A 27,016-nucleotide genomic window follows, 5' to 3' on the forward strand; every position below is an offset into this window, starting at 1 on the left:
CCCCAGCCCTCTACACACAGGAGCACCTCCCAGCACTAGCTTTCTAGGTGCCATTCAAATCTGTTCTCTAGTTCGGAAAACCAACAACTGCTCTTTTATGAATTTACAAATACTACTATCAATCCAACACCTTCAATGCACACTTTCGAGAAATAAAACATAACAGAAATATAGTACTTTTAACCATATATGTAACCTTGGGATATCCTAAATTTAAGAAACTACACATTCTGCATTTCACAGAAACCATGCAACTTACGTGCCAGGAAACTGTAAGTCGAGGGTAGTAGTCTTTCAGTATCATTTATCCACATCCCTTGGAGCGAAGAAGGGAGACTGAGGCATACTAAAATGAACAGGAGTGATCAGGAGCAGAGAGTAATATGTGGGAAAAGAAGACAAAAATCAAGCAACAGAATCTCTTGTTCAAACCTTTGCTATTCAGCTCAAAGCCACATCACGACATGGTTCCACCGCCAACTTGGAACCCAGCCTTGAGCTTTGGGAGGACGGGCGAATGGCTGAAATGTGGGACAGCTCCCACTGCCACTCCATTTCCCCAATATGAGCGGCCAAAAATGGTTCCAAGCCTAAAGAGAGAGCTCTCACCTTAGAATCCGAATTCAGTTCAAACAATTCATATCAGCGACCATTTCTTACTCTATGGTATGTGCTCGCTGAAATAAACGTACTCAGGAAGTTTACAATGCCACAAAAAAAAAGCAACCTATATAATAGAGAACGGTAAAAAAGGTAGCATATTTTAAGAAGAAGTGTCCTCAAATGGAATAAAGATGGAAAATCAGGGTAAGGCATGGATTAGACTGGGCCAAAAACTGAAGGGAGAGCTGGACGCTGAAATAAGAATTGAATTTATATAGCAACAGAGGAGACGGAAAGGAAGAAATTATATGAGCAAGGATTAGAGGTAGGATTAAATATTTCATTTGTGTAATAGCATGAGAAGAAAAACCCTACTGGCGCAGACAGTTCCTATTAGCAAATGGCTGGAGAGAAACCTAGACAGAGTGGAACCGGACTGTGCAGGACTCTGAACGTAGATTATGGAGTTTAGACTATATATTACATAAATAACTAAAGCCTTTTTGAACACTGACTGGCTTGATGAAGTAAAAAAAAAAAAAGTGTAAAATTTCAGCCTATAGGATGAGTCTCCGAACCTGAATTTCCAACTTTGTGAGAAGTGAAAATGAGAAGTGTGAGGAGAGGTTTCTATTTAGTCAAACCTTGTGGAAATACAGATTTCTTCCTTCCATTGATAATATTAAGAAATTCAAAATGTATCCCTCTTAATTCCCTCCAGTTTGCCTTTATTGTTTAATATACGCTGGCTGCATGTTTTATAAAATGCATAATTAGGTTCCAGGCAACCCGGCTCAAAAGATCTAATGAAACTCTTATAACGTAGATCAGAAATCTGGTTTAGGGAAACCACCGAGACTTGCATATGACTTAACCCACTCACATACAGTATACACCCAAGGAGGTTTCAAAGAAAGCTCTCTGAGAGAATGCTAAAAGAAAGGTATCAATTTGAAGATCTATACCCGAGAGAAGACCAAGGAAAGAGAAAAGGAGGACTACCCACATGAGTACAATTTGCACTGCTGCCAACTGTAGAATTCTTTTGTTTAAGTTTATTTATTTATTTTTGAGAGAGTGAGTGAGCAGGGGAGAGGCAGAGAGAGAGGGAAAGAGAGAATCCCAAGCAGGCTGTGTATGTACTGTCAGCACAGAGCCCAACACAGGGCACAAACGTGAGATCGTGACCTGAGCTGAAATCGAGAGTTGGACGCTTAAACTGAGCCACCCAGATGCCCCTCAACTGTACAATTCTTAAACAGACCCACCCATTCTAGATTCATGTGATGCAGACAGCCTAGTTGTGCAATCTGTATAACCGTGGCCAAATCATGCAAACTCTCTTCTACAGTTTGGTCATTACCTGACTTAAGACTGTTATATAAATTACACAGGTAAATGAATATTAGTTACTGAATACGGTGCCCAGAACATAAGAGGATATCAGAAAGTGGTCAATTTCCAAAAAACTCACTAATCACTCCCCTGCCTCCTGACCAAAAAAAAATTCCTGTTAACAACGTTATTTAATGTAACATTTTGCCAAACTGTTCTCATCATAAACACTGTGCTCCCTTAAAACAAAAATACAAAATATGTCTTATGTTAAATCTGGTTTTAAAAATTCAAATTATATCTGCAAAGGCAAGTTTTTAGTCAATTTACTTTTACTTAATTCATTGAATATTCATATAATTGCAGCAGAGGTATATGAATTCACTTTAAATTTTGAGATTACTGTTCTAACAGTCTCAATTTGTGACTTATTTTTACATAGAAACTACCCAAACCTCCTGATTTTTATGTATATAAACAGTTTTGAACTGAATTTGGGGAATTGGATCTAGTAAATGGGATATAAGCACATTTCTTAAAAGACAGTACCTGCCTTCAGGACACAACTGACCCTGTAGGTTGAGGACAAACATACAATTAAATAATGACAATGCAGTACAGTAACCACCTGGGGAACTGCAGGAACACGGAAAGTACAGTGGACAAAGATGAATTCTGACCAGGGGTGGGGACTGAACTTGTGGGGGAGAGGCATTCGAACGAGGTCTTCAAAGAGAAGTAGGAATTCACTGAGCGAAGGGAGGGCAAAGGAATCCTAAGCAAAGAGGAAGGGCAGTACAGAGACTCACGAGTAAGAAAAAGAGCAGTGTTTGCAGAGAACGTGGGAACCTGGAAATGCCTGGAGAACAGAGACATTAGGATGGAAAAGTAGATGGCAGAGATGGGAAGGGCCTCATATCTCATATTGTGATTTCTGTCCTGTATACACGGGAAGCCATGCCTTCATTTCTGGAGGAGGTATCTTCACAGTTTATTTTTCCATTATGTGTACTGGCTACAACTGCTTCGTGCGGCTGATTACATTTCCAAAGAAAAGAGTAAAGATTTCAATGATACGATGAAAATACATTCCTTTGTATCTAAGAAAATGTAACAATATCCTCATTATTCCTGATGAGAACAATAAGGTGAGTGTTATTTTCTTTATTATTTGAATATCCCTGCTAATACTGTTTGGAAGGACATTAACTTTTTAATTAAACTTCTGTTCAAACACACAGGCACATAAAAACAAGCTATTTCCTTCTTCCTTTTGTAAGCTATAGCAATTTAGGTCCCTACCATTCCAGTGAGTTTTGCCTGAAAACATGTTTTAAACTTTTGTACTAGTTGTACCCAAACGAGAAAAGTACACTCAGAACTGTACTGGCTAAAGCATCTTACTACTCTGATTTTCAGCACATTCGCACATTGTGTGATACATTCACACAATGGTATAAAAAGTGACTCCATTATGGGGGAAAACGTGGACAATAGAACCCAAGTGTACAAAAACATTTCTCCTGACTCCAGGGTTTATAAAGACCACAACTTCGGCCGCTTTCAGGCTGCCTGCCTCCCCACCCTGTTCTCCTGTGCACATTCCACATCACTGGTCATCAACAACCCGAAGCTCCTTTCAGCTGCACAGTGAAAGACCAGCACATCATTACAAATAAACAATCCCTTCCTCCCTCCAACAAGTGACACATTATTCTGAGCACGTCTTCTCTCTGCTTTCATTGCTCTGCCAAGGTCCCCCGTGAGTGGGAAGGGGTAAAAAGAGAGAGAAAATATCTCACAACTTGTCTAAAGCATGTAGAGGATGATTTGTGTTCTTACTTACGGGATATGACTGTCACTGTTGATCTGCTTTCAGGCCTAGATTACATGTGATAAGGGCTGACCTTCTTTAAGTATTCACACATTATGCACTCATGGAGAGCAGGCAGGACACAAAAGTCCTTCAGATGTTCTGGACATCAATCAAGTGCACAGCATGGAGCCTGCCAAACTTTTCTTCCATTTACTCAGGGAGAGGAAGGGGATTGCAAGACAGACTTAATAAAGTTTAAAGCTATGCCACAGTATATTTGGGGAGACCATTGTTATTAAAAGGGTGCTGTTCGAAAAAAAATTCTCTAGAGTTACCACTAGCAACAAAAAAATTCACACACAAGTATAAGGAGACAACTAGATCTCCCTCCAGCTTTAAGATTTCAAAACTTTTGTTATAATCCAGGTTTCAATGGCTTTAGCAAGCTGCTATTTTTTTTCCTGAAATAATTGTTCATTAAGGATATATTTAAAAAATTAAAAATATAAATTTTTATGACAATCATACATAAAAAGTACCTTTTTGAGGCATTTATAAAGGTAGTAGAGGAAACACATTGCTACAAAATACTCTGAACATATCTTAATATAATTTAAGCACTAATCAACAACACAAACCATTTTTCACCTAATACAAATATGATTATTAACAGGCTAGAGCCCCAATATTACATGATAGACATGACAATATCTTCTGATACGAGCTTTCAGTTGATGGTCTTTTATTCTTGCCACTCCCAACAGCTCATTAAGGGGATTTGAGATGGCTTTTGAAAAAGAACAACTAAGTCCCCAACTGGATTCTCCTAAAACACTGTTACACTGTGTACTTGAAGGGTATAATTTGACCATCAGTACAACCAAACCCATCAAAGCAAAATGCTTTGTGGAATTTTAGAATAGAATGATATCTTAAATCTATGACAATATCATTTACTTAGTGATTGCAGAGTTCTTTTTAAAAGCTCATGTCAGACCATGAATATAACGAGGATATGCACAGCCTGCATACAAAATAAGAAGACTAGACACAAAAAGCAATTCACATTTTTTTCATATGAAATTTATTGTCAAATTGGATTCCATACAACACCCAGTGCTCATCCCAACAGGTGCCCTCCTTAATGCCCATCACCCACTTACCCCTCCCTCCCACCCCCCATCAACCCTCAGTTTGTTCTCAGTTTTTAAGAGTCTCTTATGGTTTGCCTCCCTCCCTTTTTTTTCCCTTCCCCTCCCCCACGGTCTTCTGTTAAGTTTCTCAGGATCCACATAAGAGTGAAAACATATGGTATCTGTCTTTCTCTGTATGATTTATTTCACTTAGCATGACACTCTCCAGTTCCATCCACGTTGCTACAAAAGGCCGTATTTCATTCCTTCTCATTGCCAAGTAGTATTCCATTGTGTATATAAACCACAATTTCAAAAAACAATTAACATTAAAGAATAAGAAGAGAACTAAAGGCAACTTGCATGATTAAAGTACCAATGAAAACTAACGCAGTTAGTACCAATGAAAACTAACGCAGTGAATACGCTAACTTCTACAGTTAAAATAAAAACAAAATGAAACAAACTTCCAGACCACCCAGGACTCCAAAACCCCATATATGCATAACTCTGTCCAGTTTATTATCTGGTTTCAGTATTATTCAACTAAAGGCTAATAAGGTCAAAATTGTACCCTGGTATTAAGGAATCAGGTGATACATAGAATATGAGGTTATTCTTTACATGAATCACTACAGAGTAATTCATCACCTGATCAAATATGATTATCTCAGACAAGGAACTAAAACTGAACAGGAGGAAAATGTCTTGGCAGGAGCTGGCATTCAAGAAACTCAGGGAAGACAAATATAGTTATTTTTGGAGGGAATATGGAATGATGATGATAATACATACCACTTGGTGAGCTTTTACAGTTTGTTAGACACTACACTATGTGCCTAACATACATTACCTCATTTAATCCTCACTACCTTCCTGCGTGGTAGGCGATATTGTTCCCATTTACAGATAAATATATACTGCATGTGCCTGAGCCAAAAAGGTCTGAAACTCGCTAAGTCTTGATAGGATCAGACACCAGTACTTCACTAGCTAGCACCCACATGTTTTTGCTCTGAAAGAAATGACTAGGGCAGAAATAGTCCATTCAGTAGATGGAGGCCTCAGAGGCTCGGGGGGGGGGCTGGGGGTGGCTGATGAGATTCACTCAGGGAACATAACTGCCAGAAATTCTGAGCACTGGAGCAAAAGAAGGATCAGATACCCTGAATCCCAAATCCGTGGGTTCAGAGGAAGGAACACCAGACAGTCTAGAAGCCACAGCAACGTATTTAGTGGTCAGCAGTTTCAGTTCCAATGAGATGGACCTCTCCTTTAGAACATGTATATTCTTTATTGATAAGAATAATGATAATCTTAAGTAAAACAGATATATTATCGTCAATTTAAAGCACTGTCTTGTAGGCATTCTTTTTAACTCTTGCAGCAGCCCTTCAACGCATGTATTATCAACCGTATTTTACAAGTGATGTTATGAAGATGACTTGAGGTGCCTTGGGACTAAGGAAGGACGTTTTATTTCCCTTGAGCTCCCTGTGCCTCAGGAGATAAGAGTGAGGCAACTGTGCAGCCTCAGAAAGAAAAAGTCGATGTGTGAAGTCACCAGAACCACATGATGTGGTCCTCTCCTTGTCAGATGAGTCTGAGTCTGTTTCCACAAAAGAGGCTATTTTCTTCACACCATGAGAAGGCAGTTCCAGAAGATCTACTCTGCCCCATTTATAAGCAACTATGTGAGACAGGAGTTTTGTTGTCTGTTTAAATAACTACAGATACACCCCAGTAATGTAATTATTAAGACTGTGACCGTGAACTCCTCAGAATTAGAGTCACACACTATGAAAATCATGAACCACGGAAGCTACCAACCTGACTTACCCAAGGATCTATCCCAAAGGTGTTTGAAGGATATTTTCTTCTTTATCAAACTAGAGCTAAAGCATTCCTGAGCGGAAAATCAAAATCTCTAATAACTATTTGAAATTCATACTAGCCACTATAAAAAATCAATTTCTTAAAAAGGATTACTATTACTCTTATTTCATCCTAAAGTCAACTATACCCTAAATTCATCCAAATCCAACTTGAAGTGATATTAAATAAGTAAATGGAAAATAAATTTCAAATAGAAATGATAACATCAATAATTTTTTGTGTGTATGTTTCCTCGTAACTCCCTCTGAATATACTTTAGAAATGAGGAAGGTACACATTAGTATACACCTAAAAGAAATATAAAAAGAGTTAAAGTATAGCTCTTATTTAAACACTTGAATAGTCTATGCATAAGTGAATACATCATATGAAGATAGCTCTTAGAAAATCTATTTTCCACTCTTTGGAAAATACTTAACTATGTATAGGAGGAATCAAATGAGAAAAAGTTTCTTAAAGTAAAAGAGAAGACATTCATAACAGAAAAACAGTTTGCTTTTACTTAGCATATACTAGCTTTTCCATAGAAAACTTCAACAATAGTGTTGCCAGTATAGGATTTACATACTGAGTAGACTTTGCTCTTGATTTTTAAAAAGTTGATGCTAGGAAAACTACAAAGATTACAGAAAGCCAATTTCTTACTTAATGTGACATCTAAAATCTATGTGCATGTGAAAGTATTTTTAATAAAAGAAAAAATAATGCCATGATATTCAGTTTAGATTCATGACACATTAAACCTTTCCTCTCTTCTACCAGCCAGAAGTCAACTGTGTATATTGAAATATTTTCCTAATGACAGATGGTTGATACCGAAAGGATGCCTGAAACATACTGTGTTTATATGTGTGTGTGTGTGTGTGTGTGTATTTCCCTTCTCTTCCTTCACCTGTCCCCAGATATAAAGCACAGCTGCTTAGTGTTTTAATTTTTTTATGAGAAGCAGCAGTTTTTGATAATCTCAGGAAGCCCTTTATAACAGACTTCATACATGGAGAATTTTCACAAGGCAAAGGGTTGGTGTGAATGTTCACACAACTAGTTTGTAAAAATAAATAAATACAATGAAACTCCACATATAGACACTGTTTTATCAGCAAATGTCACAGTACAGCGAAATCAGACTGTACTCTTACTGAAACCCTTTCCTTCTGTGTGCTCTATCTAGAGTGTTACAGCAAAATCAGAGGATACTAAATGTGCATGACATGACAGAAGATGCTTAAATTATGGAAGTAAAGAGGATGAGCTTTAGTGATCACAGAAGATAAAACCAATGACATATTTAGACACAGAAACAATTCTCTACTAGTCCAACGGAAATATATGAAATTGTAACACTCTTCCTGTGTAACATAAAAAGCCTTAGTTACAGAGGCATTCTTTCATCTGATCATCTCATTCTACATGTCTTATTATAGTCACCCCTTATTATAGTGGTTAGGTCTGCAACTACCAAATACCCTGAAAAGTGAAAAATTTGAGCAAATTGTGAGTTACCTTAAGGATTATGCCAAATGAAACATTCAAATTCAACCTTAACCAAAATTACAAAACTTATGCTTATCCAGATGACTTAAAGCTCATTAAGAGGACCAATCAGCAGGGCACCTGGGTGGCTCAGTTGGTTGAGCAGCCGACTTCGGCTCAGGTCACGATCTCACTGTTCCTGAGTTCGAGCCCCATGTCAGGCTCTGTGCTGACAGCTCAGAGCCTGGAGCCTGTTTCAGATTCTATATCTCCCTCTCTGTCTCTGCCCCTCCCCCATTCATGCTCACTCGCACTCTCTCTCTCTCTCAAATAATTTTTTTTTAATTTTAATAAAAAAACAGGACCAATCGGATTCAAAGAGTCACTGAGGTCTCCCAAAAGTTTATAGTGGAAGCACTTCAAAGTCCTCAATACATCTCATGAACACCTCTACCAAAGATGTGTAGGAAAAAGGAAGAGAGAGGAAGTTCAAAAGAAGTAGGTACTCTTTTAGAAACACTTGTTTAAAAAAAAGATTTTCAATTTTTTGTTAAAATGGTGTATATATATATATATATATATATATATATATAATCAGAAATTGGCAACACCAAATGTTTACATCACTCTAGGAATTTAGGCAAAAAAAAGTTATAAAATTATTCATGATACTTTACCTTCTGCCCCTTGAATTAAAAAAAATCCTGCTTCACTTTACACTGGTTATAGAACATTATCCCTTTTTGTGAGCTTCTACGTTATCTCTTTCTGAAGTTGATACAAATAGAAATAGCTTGTGCAAAGTAAGCTTGAAGTTTTTCTGAACTGTGTAAGAACCTGTAGATTACCTCATTTTAGTCATCTATAGAAAATATCAAAGAGCTATCAAACCTAGAGTAGGTGCTTATGATGTCCTTACAAAGTCCTTACAGTAGTTTATAATTCTTAGTGTTCCTTTAAGAACTGGCTTCTAATTATCTCATTGGGCTGTTCTCCTACTATTCTCCCGTGTCCTCATCCTGTTCCTCAACCATGCCTCACGTGTTCCAGGTCAGAGCTTTGTATCTCCTATTCGTCTGCCTAAAATATTCTTCCCTTACATATCCTCCTTCATCTCCTTTTAGACCTGTCTCAAGTCTCAGCTCAGTGAAGCCTACCCTGCTGCTCCATTTACCACCACAACCACCCTACCTGACCCGACTGGACATCCATTTCCCACCATTCTAATGAGCTGTTTCTTGCGAAGTTTAATAAATCCAGTCCATTTTTCTTACTCTGCTTTTTCCCCCCACAGCACTTATCACCTTCTAACTACTTACAATTAACTTATTTACTATGTTCATTAACAACCTGGTGCCCCTCCTCCCTGCAGAACATAAAGATCCCAAGGGCACTGACCTTTGTCCATTTTGCTGACTTCCATACTCCAAGCACTTAAAACAGTTACTATGTAGTAGGTGTTCAATAAATCTTTTTTTGAAAGTAGTTCCTTTCACAAGTCCTATCTTTCTCTTCTGAAAGCAACTGACTCTTGATGTCACCAATTATTGTCATCCCAGTTACATCTTCCTTGTAAATCTCTAGCTGCCCTCTGGATTCTACCCCCAGCATTCTAATAAAATTCTTCTTTCAAAGGTCAACAAATTCAAAGAAATGTTCTTAGCCTTCATTCATTCCATCCTAAGCAACACTGAGCACTGAAGCCAATCCCTTCTTAAGGGCCTCATTCAGTTAGAAGTAAACTGAATAAATACAATTTACTAGGAACTCACTGGAAGCTTTTCTTTTGGTTTTCATGATGAGGGCCTATACATCCAAGTTTCTTCCTCTTGTGTTCCCACAAATATAGGTGATGATTCTTCCCCAAAGATCTCTTCTTCAAACATGTTCCCTTATAATGTCAGGGCTTCAGCTAATACCACTTTGACTACCAAGCTAAATCTTTTTCTGAACCTCCACCCCATATTTCCAACTGCCACTGCCTGTTTAACTATTACTATGTCCTACAGCAGTGCAAATCTTGCCTCTCTCAACTCTGCAGATATTACAATACTTTGCAGCCAACTAGCCTTAACCCCTTCTCACTTCCTGTATATTGGCACTTCCCATTTGTTTGAGGCAGAATTCTCCAAAACAGAAGTTTAAAAACTCAGATTTTCACTTTCTTTGCCCATCCTGTAGCAAGGACACGGGTATGTGATTGAAGCCCTCCCAATAGCTATACCTGTCCCAGACTTTACATGGAGCGAAGGACCTCAGGGCATTCACTGTGACCAGTGATGGGAGCAGGGGCAGCCACACGGCCAGTACTAGTGGCAACATCCAGATCCAGCATTGATGGGAACAGCCTAAGTCAGCAACTACCCTAAAGTGTGGTGGCAATGGTGTCCTTATTACAGGATAAATCCTAAGATGAAATTTTAATTATTGTTCTGGGCTGTGTCTCTTCAAGACCTGGTTCCCATATCTTCCCGGAGCGATATTTGCTATGAACTAGCAAATAGCCCCTTAATAACTGTGTTTTCTATGTAAATGAATCACAATTGGTTTCTGTTGCTTTCAAATGAGAAATCTGGATGACTATACCCAGCAAGACCCAACTGGTCCTCTCAGAAGAAATAACTATTTTCTCCTCTAAATGTCCACAGCATTTTATCAGTATTACTTCTATGACATTTACTCTTTCCCCTGTATTTGAATTATTTATGCATGCTATCATCCCCACTACATGTTACATTTCCTTGAGGTAAGGTGCCTGTCATTTATCTTTGTCCATGCTTTTAACACTTGCTTTCTTGTCCGTTTCAGCTATCCTTCAAAAACAAACAAAAATATTGCAGGCATGTTCTTTCTGGCTGAGGGATGTGCGTGAAATTCCTCTTTCTTTGCTCTTAATCTGACAGTGTCCCACCATTCTATTCCTCCATGACTTTTAGAAGGTCTCTAGTGTCTCCCCAAGATTCTTTTAGGTCATTCCTTCATCTCTATGTGGAAAGGTCCCCCTTTTTCTTTGCTTCAGCAGCACTATAGATCATCACCAAGGTTAACAAGACCATTCAATGGGGAAAGGACAGTATTTCAACAAATGGTGTTAAGAAAACCGGGTATCCACATTTTTAAAAAAAATGGACCCTTACTTTACAATATATACAACAATGAACTCAAAATGGATAAAAAACCTAAATGTAAGAACTAAAACCATAAAACTCTTACAAACAAACACACACAGAAAAGAAGCTTTATGTTATTGCATTTAGTAGTGATTTATTGGATAGGACACCAAAAGTACAGGCAATAAATCAAGGAGATAAATTGGGTCACATCAAAATTTAAAACTTGTATGCAAAGGATTCAACCAACAACATGAAAAGGCAATCTCTGAAATGAGAGAAAATTTGCAAATCATAAACCTAATAAGGGATTATCCAGAATATATAAAGAATAGCTTTAACTAGACAACTACAAAAACAAACAACCCAATTAAGAAATAGACAAAGGACATGAACAGACCTTTCTTCAAAGAACATATACAAAAGGCCAATAAGACATGAAAAGACACTCAAAGTCAATTATCCACTAGGGAAATACAAATCAAAATCACGAGACATCATCTCACACCCAATTGGACGACTACTACCAAAACAACAACAACAACATCAAGTATTGGCGAGGTTGTGGAGAAATTGAAACTTTGTGCACCGTTGGTGGGAAGGTAAAAGGATACAGCTGCTATGGAAAACAGTAGGAAGTCTGCTCAAAAGATTAAAAATAGAATTACCATGTAATCTAGCAATTCTACTTCTGGGTGTATGTCCAAATGAATTGAAAGCACGGTTTTGAAAAAAATATTTACACTCTCATGTGCACAGCAACATTATTCACAATAGCCAACAGCTGGGAGCAACTCAAATGTTCTTCAAAAGATGAAAGGATAAACAAAATGTGGTATATACATACAATGAAATATTAGTCAGCCTTGAATAGGAAGGAAATTCTGATACATACTATAAAATGGATGAATCTTAAAGACATTATGCTAAATGAATTAAGTCAGTAACAAAAAAATAAGTATTGTTGTGATATTGTTATGTTGAAGCCATAACCCCCAATGTGATGACATTTGGAAGTGGGGCCTTTGGAAGATAATTAGGTTTAGATGAAGTCATGAGGCCATAAAGTGCTGTCTCCAAAATGGGATTAGTGGCCTCACAAGAAGAGAAAAAGAGGAGAAGAGTGAGCTCTCTTATGTTCTCTTTTTCATCTGCCATGTAAGGATAGTAAGAAGGCAGCTGTCTACCAGTTAGGAAGAGAGCCCTCACCAGAAACTAAATCTTCCTGCACCCAGATCTTGGACTTTCTGGTCTCCTGAACTCTGTAAAATAAATGGCCATTATTGAAGCCACTCAGTCTACTGTATTATTATAGCTGTCTCAGCAGACTATGAGTTTCAAATTGCAAAGACGAAGAGGTCTAGAGATTAACTGGCCAACAATGTGAATGTACTTAAAACTACTGAACTGTAACACTTAAAAATGATTAAAACAATTAAGTTTTGTGTTGTGTATAGTTTCTCACAATTAAAGTTTCTTGTAAGAATTGTGTTTTGCTTAAAAAACAATAAGACCTTTGTGCAAACCAGGCTTCAAGGATAACATATCCCAGCATGGACAAATCAGAGTTGGTTTCTTATTCCTGCCCCATTTCCATCCACTCCCATGCTCTCAGTGTGATTAGCTGCTCAAAATCCTGCAAGTGCCCCATAACATCCTCTGTGTATGATCCAAGCACCTGGGAACAGAAGCATCTTCCCCTCCTAATTTTCGAATTCCATCTCTTGCCACCATTCTCCATGCATTCCATGTTCCAGGCATAACTCTCCACTTCCAACTACAACCCTCTTATATGCCATCTTTTGTCTCAGCTCTCTTCAGTTCAATAAAACCTCATTGAACAAGACCCATGTGCTGAGTACTATGAGACAAGATACATTAAGAAAATGCTTCTATTATCAAGAACGTAAAAGTCTAGGGGAAGGACACTCATAAAGAGAGTGTTATATACTTTAGCACTGACACATAGTTAAATGTTGATAAATGTATATATGTATGAATGTTGATAAATATATATATGTATACTTTACATGCATACTTCTTCAATTCTGCTTCTTAAATTTCTTTCATATTTTCAAAAGTTTTCAAATCAATGCACAATGCTTGGATATTTTTAACTTCGTATTAATAAGTTCAATTTTTCTTAATATTTGGTCTATAAATGGATTTCCTAAAGTAGAAATAATGGATATCTAGTATCTTTTTACATAAAAACACAATTTGGAAGCACAGATTTACTACCAAGCAGTAGGTCTTCAAATTTTTTTTAAAGGTTAGGATTATGATGAGTTTCCTTGAGAGTACAGATAACATTTTTACAGCAAAGGGGAAAAACGGCAGGTACATTTCTTAATAGCCCATTTACCATTTTAAAACTTAGGTAATTTTGCTTCTTTTATGGTTTCATAATTAAAGTTTCTCCTGCCATTTAGAGTAAACACAATTCCAGCCATGGGAGACAAGAATGACCAGTTCAAGTTCAAGGGTTCACTGCACATGAATATCCATAAATGCCCTTGACAGTCTTGGTGGTATAATGAACCTTGCAATTACTCAGCAGGCCATCACCACAATACATGAACATAATGCCTCCAACGTCAAACGACAAAACATTATACAAATAATACCAACCAACTGTTATAGTTCACATAGGGCTTTTGGAACCTAATTAAATTGCAACAGTTCCTCTTAAATCTTTTTCAGTTTGCAGGGAGTTTTGGTTTACTGAGCTATGTTTATGGCAAATAATTAATAGAAAAAGGTGTTGGCATTATATACAATTGGGAGATGCCAATTAGCAAAACCCTCCTTCAAAATGACACCAGTTAATTCCAGCATGAGCCCTCAGAGGGAAATAGCCTTTCTCTTAAACAAATGCTAGTGCCTCATTGTCTTTGGGAATGTCTCCAATCATCCTATATATAACCTCCTGGGGTAAATGCTTCTGGCCCTGCTTTCCTATTGCCTCTGCAGTGAAGAAATGATCTTCATTAAGTTAGTTCATTTGAATAATAGTGTGCTTTCCTTTCCTCTGGTGGCTCTCCAACTGTGGAAAGTTTGTCTCTGCAAGACAATCTCTGACACAGTAAAAAGTACCATGAAGTAAAAAGTAATACACAGATAAAAGATCATTAATTATTAGCACCCCTAATAAAAAGCATAGAACATACTAGACAATATATGTGTATGTGCACATAAAGCAGGCATCTCATTACCAATTTAATTATATGAGCAGTCTGGGAATGAAAGTACAAGACAAAGTGAAAATATGTACATTCTATTTATGGTAATTATTTTAACTCAGGTTTTCCCAATATATAAGCTGATGACCGCTGATGTTAAAGTACACTGGAATAAAGATAAGTAAGTTCATGATGTTTAACTTGGTAAATAGCTACCCTGTGCTAGTTTCATCACAAAGGGTTTATTGTTATTCCAGACATCTTCAGAATAGGCTTGACATGATGGTTCAGCATTTATCATTCAGTTCAAAGGAAATATGAATACTAAAGCAAGCTGGGTTTCCCCCTCAGAATCACATATTGAGGAAAAAGCAGGTAAGATTTGGTCATGAGAAATGGAGAAATTTTGTTTTTGTTTTTTTTTCCCTCCTCTGTTTTTAATCCGATAACTTCAGATAACTAAATTAGCACTTAGGACTCCAATAAATTAACCCATGAATCAAATGGTATTTCTACTTCTAACTTTATTTTTGATTTTTTAACAAAGCAAAACATAAAAAAGTAAGTTAACCAGAAAACAGATTTTTCTGGTCTTAGAAACAAATATTTCTTTTTATATTTTACAAACAAATCAAGCTGATCTTCTGACCTTAAAAAAGTCCTGCTCTTTTTTTAATTGGCCACAGAAAAAGAAGCAGGAACCTGAACTACTGGAAAACTTTAAGTATTAAGAAAAATCTGACATCCATATTTAAAAAGTACAGACTTTTTTTAGATCTATAACTACGGTACACTGTACTAGATTTAGACAAATGAGATTCAGAATAATTCTGATAATTACCATTTTTCTTTAAAATAATACAGACATTCTGGGGAAAACTCCTAATGTTATCTAACGGTTATATGAACATTAAAGGGAAATTTTTTCAGGAAAACAAAAAATCGTCGTAACGATACTGAGAACATCAGACATAAAATACCTAGAGTAAGAGATGGTGAGAAATCATGCTTAAAGCAGACAGAGTCAGTATGAACAGAAAATTACTTTGTAACTTGATAAAGGTACAGTTTCACAACTGTGTTCTGAAGTCCATACTTTTCTGTAATATTAGGGTTGTTCCTAATATAATAATTTAGGTCTGAATTTCTGATTAAAATTACAGAATCAAACAGGTCATCTATATGACGAAAATGTTACACAAGATTCATATATTTACCTCCATATAATACATACAGTTATGTTCTATAAAATGAGCTAAGATATACCATACATAATGACTATACAAGGCACATAAAAATGCAATCATAAATCTGTGCTGGTTATAATAAAACCTAAACAAATATTTAACAATTGTGTCTGTTATCTTAAAACAGGTTATTAAGACTGCTTCAAAATCACAGCAGAAATTTGAGCAGTTTCCTTTCTCTTGATAAACCATGGTAAACCAAGATACTAAAAGACCATTCCAGTGAGCTGAGATTTTGATTATAGTTCTACAACAGATATTTAAAAAGTGATTCCTAATGAAGATGGCATTTCTGAACATCACTTTGAAATTTAAAAATCCATTCCGAAATTCATCCCACTTCCTCTCCTCTGATTAAGTGGATTTGAACCCACTGAAGAAGCAACTTCTGGAAACAATTAATATGCATAATGCAGAGCGTATCAGGATACCTCACACTTGCACAAAAATGAATGAATGAATCAATGAAGGAAAGCAACCAAGCCAGTCAGTAAGGCAAGCAATTAACCATTTTTAATCCTTACAAGAAATATTTTCTGTTCCCAAATCATTAAGCCTTTCTTAATTCCTCTCTCTCTCTCTCTCTCAGGTCTCATATCCATTTCATTATATCATGACCTGGAAGTACCATATCCAAAATATATCCCAAATAGAACCACTCTCACCACTACCATTGCAAAAACTCTAGACCCAGTTGCCATCACGTATCTTGCAGAAAGCTGTGTAACAGTTTCCTCTTTAACTCATTGATTCCACTATGTCCTGCCACAAACTGAGCTCTCCAATCAGCAACCAAAGTGACATCTACGGAGGTGTAAATCACATATTACTTCTCTGCTTAAAACTTCCAGTTATAAACAAAACCATACTCATTACTATGGCTTTCATAATTTGGCCTCTGCCTCTTTTTTGACCTCACTTCCTTATCTTTTTCCCCTTTTTCCAAAATGTGCCCTGAATGCTGGTTTTCTGTCTATCCCTCAAACACACCACTAATTTCCTTTGACAGTCTTTATACCTGTTCCTCTATCTTATTCCCATTATTTAGATTTCAGTATCATGACCATTCTAAGAAAAGTAACCACCAACTTTTCTAACTCATTTTTTCTTCAGATCATTTCTTTCTATCTAATTGGATAATCTTTCTCTACATATTGATGTATTTATTGTCTACCTCCTCTTGAATGTGGATACTTTGAAAGCAGATATTTTGTTATGCTCAGTTGCAATGTCCAAAGCATCTATAACTATGCCTAGAACACATGAGGCACAGTCGACATTTATGGAATGAACAAAGGAAGCTGGATTATCTGTGTTCATATTGTATTCACAGATACAATAAACCCTTGTGTTCTGGAATGTCTTGGACCACAGACTGAGTAACCAGGCAGGCAACCTTCATAGCAGCAGAAACAGTGGGTTACAGAGGAAGGAGGCCAATGGGATACCCCTCTCCCATTACCATGAGGCTTCTTAAGCATTCCCTCACACTGACCTGAGAAAGAGATGGTTGGTAGAATCCTAGGAGTGGGAGAAACCTCAAAAGGCTGAGACATTCACCCAGCAGATAAAATTTTCATCTGAAATGTATAAAATATTTTTAATTGTCAAGATCAATCATCTTTCATCATCAAAAGAAAAAGAAAGTTTTCTAAAAGCAAGATGGATAAGTTGGACCCTGAATAACCAAAGCAATCTTGAAAAAGAAAACCAAAGCAGGAGGCATCACAATCCCAGACATCAAGCTATACTACAAAGCTGTAATCATCAACACAGTATGGTATTGGCACAGGAACAGACACTCAGGTCAATGGAACAGAATAGAGAACCCAGAAATGGACCCACAAACGTATGGCCAACTAATCTTTGACAAAGCACAAAAGAATATCCAATGGAATAAAGACAGTCTCTTCAACAAGTGGTGCTGGGAAAACTGGACAGCGACATGCAGAAGAATGAACCTGGACCACTTTCTTACACCATACATAAAAATAAACTCAAAATGGATGAAAGACCTCAATGTAAGACAGGAAGCCATCAAAATCCTTGAGGAGAAAGCAGGCAAAAACCTCTTTGATCTTGCCCGCAGCAACTTCTTACTCAACATGTCTCCAGAGGCAAGGGAAACAAAAGCAAAAATGAACTACTGGGACCTCATCAAAATAAAAAGTTTCTGCACAGTGAAGAAAACAATCAGCAAAACTAAAAGGCAACCGACAGAATGGGAGAAGATATTTGCAAATGACATATCAGATAAAGGATTAGTATCCTGAATCTATAAGAACTTATCAAAATCAACCCCCAAAAAACAAATAATCCAGTGAGGAAATGGGCAAAAGACATGAATACACAATTCTCCAAAGAAGACATCCAGATGGCTAACCGACACATGAAAAGATGCTCAACATCACTCATCATCAGGGAAATATAACTCAAAACCACGATGAGACACCACCTCACACCTGTCAGAATGGCTAACATTAACAACTCAGGCAACAACAGATGTTGGCGAGGTTGTGGAGAAAGAGGATCTCTTTGCATTGTTGGTGGGAATGCAAGCTGGTGCAGCCACTCTGGAAAACAGTATGGAGGTTCCCCAAAAAACTGAAAATAGAACTACCTAAGACCCAGCAATTGCACTACTAGGCATTTATCCAAGGGATACAGGTGTGCTGTTTTGAAGGGACACATGCACTCCCATGTAATAAACATAGCAGCACTATCCACAATAGCCAAAGTATGGAAAGAGCCCACATGTCCATCGATGGATGAATGGATAAAGAAGATGTGATACACACACACACACACACACACACACACACACACACACACACACAATGGAGTATTACTTGGCAATCAAAAAGAATGAAATCTTGCCATTTACAACTACATGGATGGAACTGGAGGGTATTATGCTGAGTGAAATTAGTCAGAGAAAGACAAAAATCATATGACTTCACTCATGTGAGGACTTTAAGAGACAAAATAGATGAACATAAGGGAAGGGAAACAAAAATAATATAAAAACAGGGAGGGGGACAAAACAGAAGACACTCATAAATACGGAGAACTGAGGGTTGCTGGAGGGGTTGTGGGAGGGGGGATGGGCTAAATGGGTAAGGGGCATTAAGGAATCTACTCCTGAAATCATTGTTTCACTATATGCTAACTAATTTGGATGTAAATTTTAAAAAGTAAAAAATAAAATTTTAAAAAAGACGGATACATTGTTACATATTCCTTAATTACAGAAAAAATATGCAGTATGCAAATATGGACTCTAAAATATTAGCTACTAAGAATCATTATTATTCAAGTAGCTAAGAGTGTTGGCCCCGTGGGCTAAATTATAGACAGTTTCAGCAATTCTGAATTCAACAGTACTATTAATAAGTTGTGTCATTTTGCTGGATTTTAAAATAGAATTTTTAGTATGGTCTGAGGGAAAGTGCCTCAGATTAAGGGTCACAGATTTCCCCCCTCCTGCGATTAACCCTGCTTGTATTGGTTCTTGCCATAAAATGGAAATCCCCTTATGCCACACAATATTGTCCCACTGAATAAATGACATATCACATGTGAAAGATACTGCACAAAATTAAAGTCCTTACATTAGAACCTGTTGTAAATATACTTCTCATTCATGTGTATAAACATGCATCTATTACAGTACATTTGGTGGGAAAGGTCTGTTTCATTTACGGCCTATGTTTCAAAGCCAGGGAACCCAAAAATGTATTACACAAATGCATATAAACACACTTTAAAAGAAGTAAGTGTTGAAGGTTGCCATCACTGCTTCTAGAACTGAAGTTAAGTTCAAGGGTCTCTGACATAAGAGCTGGAAAGAACATATAAATTTAAAACATTTTACCATACTAGAAGTTTTGCTGGCAGTCATATGCTGTATAGGAGAAGGCAGAGGTCTCTTAGGAGAGAGAAGAAAGAGTATGGAGGAAAGTTTTGGGTGTGTGTGTGTATTTAAACGGAAACATGGTAGGTTTCATTTATTTTGAGCCCTATGGGCTTTTCATTGGAAATGGGAAATACTCTCACATTAAGGAGAATGAAGTTAGTGGCAATTTTACTATAAAGATACACTGTGCTCATGGAAGGAAAGAAAGCATTTCAAGTTTTCCTCAATTATAACCTCAGAGTATGACCAGTTAACAGGGTAGTTTCCACTCACTATATATATATATATATATATATATATATATATATATATATATATATATATATTTAATCTGAGCTCCAAGACATTATTGGTGATCCAGAACCCAGTCCTTCCTGGAATAAATCAGGTTGTTTTCTTTCCCTCTATCATATTGAAAACAGACTTTGTATTACATCTTTGTAATTCATTTAAACTAACAGTGGTAGTTGTATGACATATACTATTTTAGTATCGGTTTCATAAAGTCACATTTAGAACTTAATTCTCAAAGTATTTTTATAAACTCAGATTTCAGAAATTGCATTGCTGCCTCAGAAATGGACTACATAGGGGCACGTGCTTATAAACATCACAGAAATAAACATATTTTCCTGTCAGAGAATAGAACATTAAAACTCTGGACTGGGCATATCACGTGATTTTTTAAAGACTAAATAAAAGTTCATCTGGAACTTTAGTACAGTTTTCTTCAATTTTATATTTTGTTTCAAATATTAAACATCTGCCAAAATTCAGAGGAAAAAAACCCCTGCTCAATGATTATATATGATTGCTACTATCATTCAGAAAAAAGAAAAAAAAAGTACACTGTAACAGAATCTGAGAAATGTCAATTAAGGTAGTTTTTTAATCAATGTGGTTAGAAAACACATCTGTTTTGAAATACTTACCTACTACTAACAGTGCACAAAAAGACATTTTCTAACACTCACTACTAAGACTTGCTTCCAAATGGGGAGTTTTCATATTTTCTTTCCAATAAAACAAAGTGGCCCTTTAACAACCATATGGCCCTGTGCTCTAAAAGAAGTTTCATTCAGCATCTATTTTTAGACATAGGTTTCCTTATAAAATATACTGCAGTCACCAAGCTGAATGAGCCCTCATGTTTCTGTGGACAAAGCCTCCTGCCATCCAACAAGTTCCCTACAGCACTGCGGGCCTCAGCGCTGGTCCCATTTCTCCTCTCCCAGGGAATAAGACATTAAAAAAAAACTACTAAATTATGTGCCAAACAAGTTACTTTTCATTTCTTTAGAAAGCTATTTTGGGGGAATATATAGGTTAACCGAAATCTTTCTTGCTTCTCACATATTTAGTATATATTAATTTTCTGTTGAGCTCTTTAAATACAACATGCTTTGCCAATAATACCTAAGAACAGATCAGCTCAAAATGCAAACATGTCTATTTCAGCCAATGTTCAAACAGCACTAACAATGTTAATGTTAAATTTCTTAGCTACAGTGGTGAGTTCAGAAACATTTTACACGCCATCATTTACATATGCTTTACATATATTACATAAAGTATTATATAACTTTAAATTTTTTACATTGTATATCTTCCCTATGATATAAGGAAGTCAGCAAGAACTGATGTAGCAACTTTTGAACAGCAGAACACCAAAAAAGGACACTTGGTATATACTACTCAGCATATATTTAGTTGCATTCTTATCATTAAAGAAAAATAATAATGAGCCAATAAAATTTAAACTGTTTAATTTGGAATCAAGCTCTTGTTTTGATAATAAATAAATGCCTGGTTTAAATCTTTCTCTACTTATCACAGGTTGACAAAAATCACATAGGAATAAAAGAAGAGGAAAAACTTTTCAAATCAGATGAACTGAGGCTGAATTTAGCTGCTAGGTTAAAATCTTTCTTAAAATTTCTAGGGGCGCCTGGGTGGCTCAGTCAGTTGAGCATGTGACTCTTGATTTCAGCTCAGGTCTTGATCTCGGGGTTTGCAAGTTTGAGTCCTGCATCGGTCTCCACACTGACAGTGCAAAGCCCACCTGGGATTCTCTCTCTCTCTCTGCCTCTCCCCTCCTTGTGCTCTCTCTCTCTCTCTCTGTGAAGAAGAAGGAGAAGAAGGAGAAGAAGGAGGAGGAGGAGGAGGAGGAGGAGGAGGAGGAGGAGGAGGAGGAGGAGGAGGAGGAGGAAGTCATCTAACAAACAGCTATTCCACACCAAGGAAGTTGCAGGCTTTATAAGCACAGCAGCATGCGATCTGGCATATATCATTCCTGGCCACACTGCATTCCTTTCAGGCCAAGTAAGCACTGCACTTTCTTCTATCTTGAATATATATAGTCAATACTGAGAGAAAAACCTACAACACATGTGTAACTTCTCTTTCCCCTGAGATTTCAGATTATTTCCCCCATAAGACACTTTTGTTCCCCGTTTCACTGAGCTATAATTGATACGGCATTGTACTAGTTTAAGGTGTACAACATAACACTTCTGATGTATGTACATATTGCAAAATGATTACCATGATTTTGTTAACCGTTTAGTTTACTAATCATCGCTCCTCATAGTGAATCACTTATTGCAGGACAAAAATTTGTCATTTGAAAGGGAGAGAACAAAATAAAATTAGGAAGGTGTTATATATTAGTTAATCCCATACAACCCAATACTTACATACCTACATATGATTGTTTCCTTCAATGTAGCATTTCTTCAGGTAATTTCCAGTATCTTCACAATCCACAGATTACAAATCAGTAGTGTTTCATCAGTAGAAAGCATCACTTAGGTAGGGCAGGTTTCTCAATCCCAGCAATATTAATATTTTGGGCCAGATAATTCTTTTTGTGGGGGGCTGTCCTGTGCATTTTAGGATGTTTAACAGCATCCATCATTTTCTCTCATTAAATGCCAGTAGCACCTCCTCCCAGTCGTAAAAATCAAACACGTCTCCAGACATGGATATATGTCCCTGGGTGGGGAGAGGGAAGAAATCTGCCTCTAGGTGGAGAACCACCTATTTAAGTGAAGACCACAGATTTGGATTTTAATTTTAACTGTAAATTTACATTAAGTCAAGATTCTCTGATTAGACACAAAAATATTATATACCAAAACACTGTTATCATTATTAAACTGTAAGTATATAATTAACATCCAAGTTCATAAAAATTTACACTTTGAAATAGTACATGAAATTTTATCAAGGTACCAATAGCGAAATAACGATTTCTGATTTTCCAAAAATATCACCCAATTAAAATGTTTCCCTATACCATTTGAGGAAGATTTATTTTGGTTTTGGTCTGGCCCATAATGGGTAGGAGTAAGTACAGGAAGTTTTATCTGAAAAATGAACATGGACCAAGTCTTATAAATTGGCCCTGGTGCTATTTCCCATCATAGCTCCTGTTTGTTTACATTGGAGTTCGTATAAATTGGGTGTTATTTCCTTTCCACTAAGTTTCAAGGTATTAACAGCCAAGGAGGTGTTTTTTGACTTCTTCCTCCCTCCTTTTCTCCCACTTCCCCCAAATAAATAATGCATTGCTTGGAACACAATTTTAAGACTTGTCCCCAAACTTCAAAACTACTCTGAATTTATTTTTAGCTAAACCCATCTTTATACCTGAAAGCAAGAACAGTCTCTTTAAAATGGAAATGAGCAAAATATGCATTTTCTAACAGCTATCCACTCTCCAAGAGAATCATTTATCTGGTCATTTCACAGCTAAAACTTGCAAATTCTTAAGTAAATCAGTTCCATTTATTTTGACTTCCTGCCTCAGCTCTTCCTTCCAGAGAAAACATTACTCTAATATTTTTATCCATTAAGTACTCTTAAAATTAAATGTCCCTATTTAAACAAAATTTCTTACCCTCACTCCAAACACACACACACACACACACACACACACACACACACACACACACACAATTAAAAGAAGCACGGATTTCTTTAATTTCTCTGGCTAGAGTTATTCCCGTCTAGTTTTTAAAAAGCACACAGCACCTCCATTTAGTGACTGCCACTTGTGTGAATTAACAACTAAAAAGCTAAAACAAGTGTCTTTGTTTGCAATACGTAGTAGCATCTGACAGTTGCAAAACTGTCCTTGACCAGTGAACTTCCAGTGAAAAAAAGCTGTTAAAAGTTCACGCACCCCAAATGCACATTCATTATAATTAAACAAGATTACGTGGACATTGATGACAAGGATTATCAAAATAAAATGGCGCCACCTGCCCCATGCTCTCCCATTAATTAGTAGGGAGTCTGAGGCGCCAATTAACAAGAAGCAGAAAAGGATCAGCACACACAGCTCAAGCTGAACTTAAAGATTAACTCTTCTAGTCCGGGCCCCATTTCTTCACCACACTATGTTAATTTGTCTATGCAAGCCAAAACTGAATCCTAGGCTATTCCTTTTTAGAAGAGAAACAGTATCATTAGGAAGACATTTCAGTTGTATGAAATAATTCCCAAAATAGCTGCCCAAAAAGTTCATACGATTCCAGGAACAAGCGGCCATTCAGTATTTCACAGAGATGCAAAATACTAAATAATCCAGGTAATCCCAGGGACTAAACTGCTTTCACATTATAAATTACAAATCTGCAGTAGTTAATATTAACTGTGGGAAACAACTAGAGTACTGTATGGTTAGCAGTAACTAGCTCCACCCTCTCACCCCTGCTACTAAATAGCACTTTCTAGGCGTGAGACCACAATTTTTTTTAAGTTAGTAAATGACTTCATTATTGGTTTCACAGGACTATTATTAGTTACTTCTAAATTTGACCATTCACTCCTTTTAAACAATACTTTCCAAAAACAATATAGGTGTTTTTATACAATTCCCAACTTGATCCATAACTTCTCTGTAGACAGTATTATTATTTTTTGAGAGAGAGAGAGCACACATACCCAAGCTGGGGAGGGGCAAAAGGAGACAGGGAGAGAGAGTTGGAGAGAGGGAGCGAGAGAGAGAAAGAAAGAGAAAGAGAGAGAGAGAAAGAGTCTTAAACAGGCTTCCTGCCCAGCATGGAGACTGACACAGAGCTCCATCCCATGACCCTGGAATCATGACCTGAGCCTAAATCAAGAGTGGATGCTCAACCTACTAAGCCACTCAGGCACCTCTGTAGACAATATTGTTATTCTAGAAACCGAAAATTATTTTTTGAAAAAGCACTGCAAATGCAAATTATCAACAACACTATAATGCACATGTGATGATATTGTTACATGCACACAAAGTTACTAACATGCATTTTTAGTAACTACTTTATAAGTCATCATTAAATATTCAGGTTTAACTTGCATAATAAAATTCATTCTGCTTAATGTGAATTCATTTTATTAAAAAGATAGTATTTTCTTCAAAATTCAGAAGGGATTTCCCCTCCTAGGCCTTCAATATTCGCCTAACATTTCACAAAAAGTATTTTCCTTTTTGATGTAGACATAAGTATATTTAATCCATAACATTATTAATTGCACATACTGGTGAAAAATATGTAGGAACTTGGCATTAGAGAAGGAATATCCTAAGGCCATTTCGAGATTCAAATTCCCCAATGGCATTACAGAATACACTCTGAAGCATGGGAATAAAAACCTCAAAGAGTTGCTAAGAGAATTAAATTAGATCAAATGTTTAGAAAGACATTTTTAACAGCCACAATGAAATACTGATGCTAAGCAGAAACTCATATGTCTGCCCCAAAAAATCCCTCAAAACATAACCTATGTCTATTGACGTTCATAACACCTACCTTTGCGCCGTATTGCTCTCTATTCATTCAGGTCTGGGATGGGGTCTACAAAATTGCATTTTTAAGAAGCACTGCTGGAGATTCTAATATAAGTAATATATGGCCCATACCAGCCTTGCCCTTAGACATGGACAAACAAGGTCCTAGTCTTGAGGTATGCACTTTAAAGGTATCCCCTCCAATCCCTTTTTGGCTGCATGCCTCACCACTACAAGGAATCCAATGTAACACAGGACAGGCCTCTCTGGACCTTACCATCCCTCCTTTCACGTGACCATGACCTCAGAACTCTTTTCCCAAAGAACCAGAGTGTGCAATCCTAGGTCCAAAGGATGGCCAAGAGCAATTAGCAAATAGCATATGTGCCTAATTTAGAACTTTTAAATAGATTACATATGCTGTGCAGTTGTCTGTACTCTTGCCTTGCCCCTACAAAAGTGAGGGATAGATCTGGAAAATACTCTACAGACACCTTGTTAAAGACTTTCATCTCTCTCTCTCTTACCCATGCCCTTCTTGTCTCTCATCCCTACCATTTGTATAAAATTGCATATACACAAAATGCTGAAAGGTATTTACCTCTTCCATGATTTCAAACACACTAGAAAGAAAGGGAAGTGGATAAATGGTGTACTTGTTTAAATATTAGCCAAATTCTGTCCTAGTAACAAATGGCAAAAACATGAAAACAAATACCAAGCCACATTTCCATATCTATAAAGTTGAAAAGAGGAAAGAGAAAACCAATATTAAATAACTTTACCGTGATTAGGGAAATAAAAAGGACTATAGCACTCAGACCTGGCTTTAGAGAAGCTTAAAAATAAGCAGGGGACAGAATCTTTTCTTGAAATAATTCCCATGACCTAATAGGACAGAAGGTACACAGTAATTATGTGTTGAATATATCAACAAATGAAAAAATGAAATGGTAACGACTGTACTGAGACAATACTAATATATTAAGGAATATCACTCTATAGGTAGAGAGGCACCTGTTCTAATCTAGAGTTGAGAGAAGTGTCATTAAACATTTTGGTCTCAGCATTCCTTTACATTCTTAAAAAATATTAAGGACCCAAAAGAACTTTTGTTTATTTTTGTTAACATCTATTTTGTTTTTTTATTTACCTTATTAAAATTAAAATGAGGGACACCTGCGATGTTCATTCAGTTAAGTGTCCGACTCATGGTTTCTGCTCAGGTCATGAACTCACTGTGGTGAGATCAAGCCCACATCAGGCTCTGTGCTGTGTGTGGAGTCTCCTTAGGATTCTCCCTCTCCTTCCCCCTCTCAGTCTGCCCCTCCCCACCTGAGCACAAGCATGCTCTCTCAAAAAAAAATTTTAAATGAGATGTATATTCATTTAAAAATAATATTAATAAATCCACTATATGTTACTGTAACACAAAAATAGTTTTCATGAAAATCATGTTTCTTCAAATAAAAATAATTTGGTGGTAAGTATCTAGCTTAAAGGAAAATCAGATTCTCAACTTTGCC

General features: G+C 36.8%; 1 protein-coding gene across 6 annotated transcripts in view; it reads right to left on the reverse strand.

The window, feature by feature from the left end:
* The window catches only part of BMPR1B (bone morphogenetic protein receptor type 1B), a 408,527-nt gene that overhangs the window by 106,218 nt on the left and 275,293 nt on the right, over positions 1-27,016 (reverse strand). Inside the window, exon 1 of one of the 6 annotated variants that reach the window (XM_027061066.2) lies at positions 22,412-24,627. The exons of 4 other annotated variants lie outside the window; for them this stretch is intronic. Coding sequence is in view for 1 of the 2 variants with exons in the window: in XM_027061025.2 (XP_026916826.1) it covers positions 260-314 (55 nt within the window). In the remaining variant the exon portion in view is untranslated. Of the gene's footprint in view, positions 1-259; positions 4,226-22,411; positions 24,628-27,016 lie in introns of those variants that run through there. One more of the 6 variants, XM_027061025.2, reaches the window with a different exon arrangement.

Source organism: Acinonyx jubatus, chromosome B1 (assembly GCF_027475565.1).
Source record: "Acinonyx jubatus isolate Ajub_Pintada_27869175 chromosome B1, VMU_Ajub_asm_v1.0, whole genome shotgun sequence".
NCBI lineage: Eukaryota > Metazoa > Chordata > Mammalia > Carnivora > Felidae > Acinonyx > Acinonyx jubatus.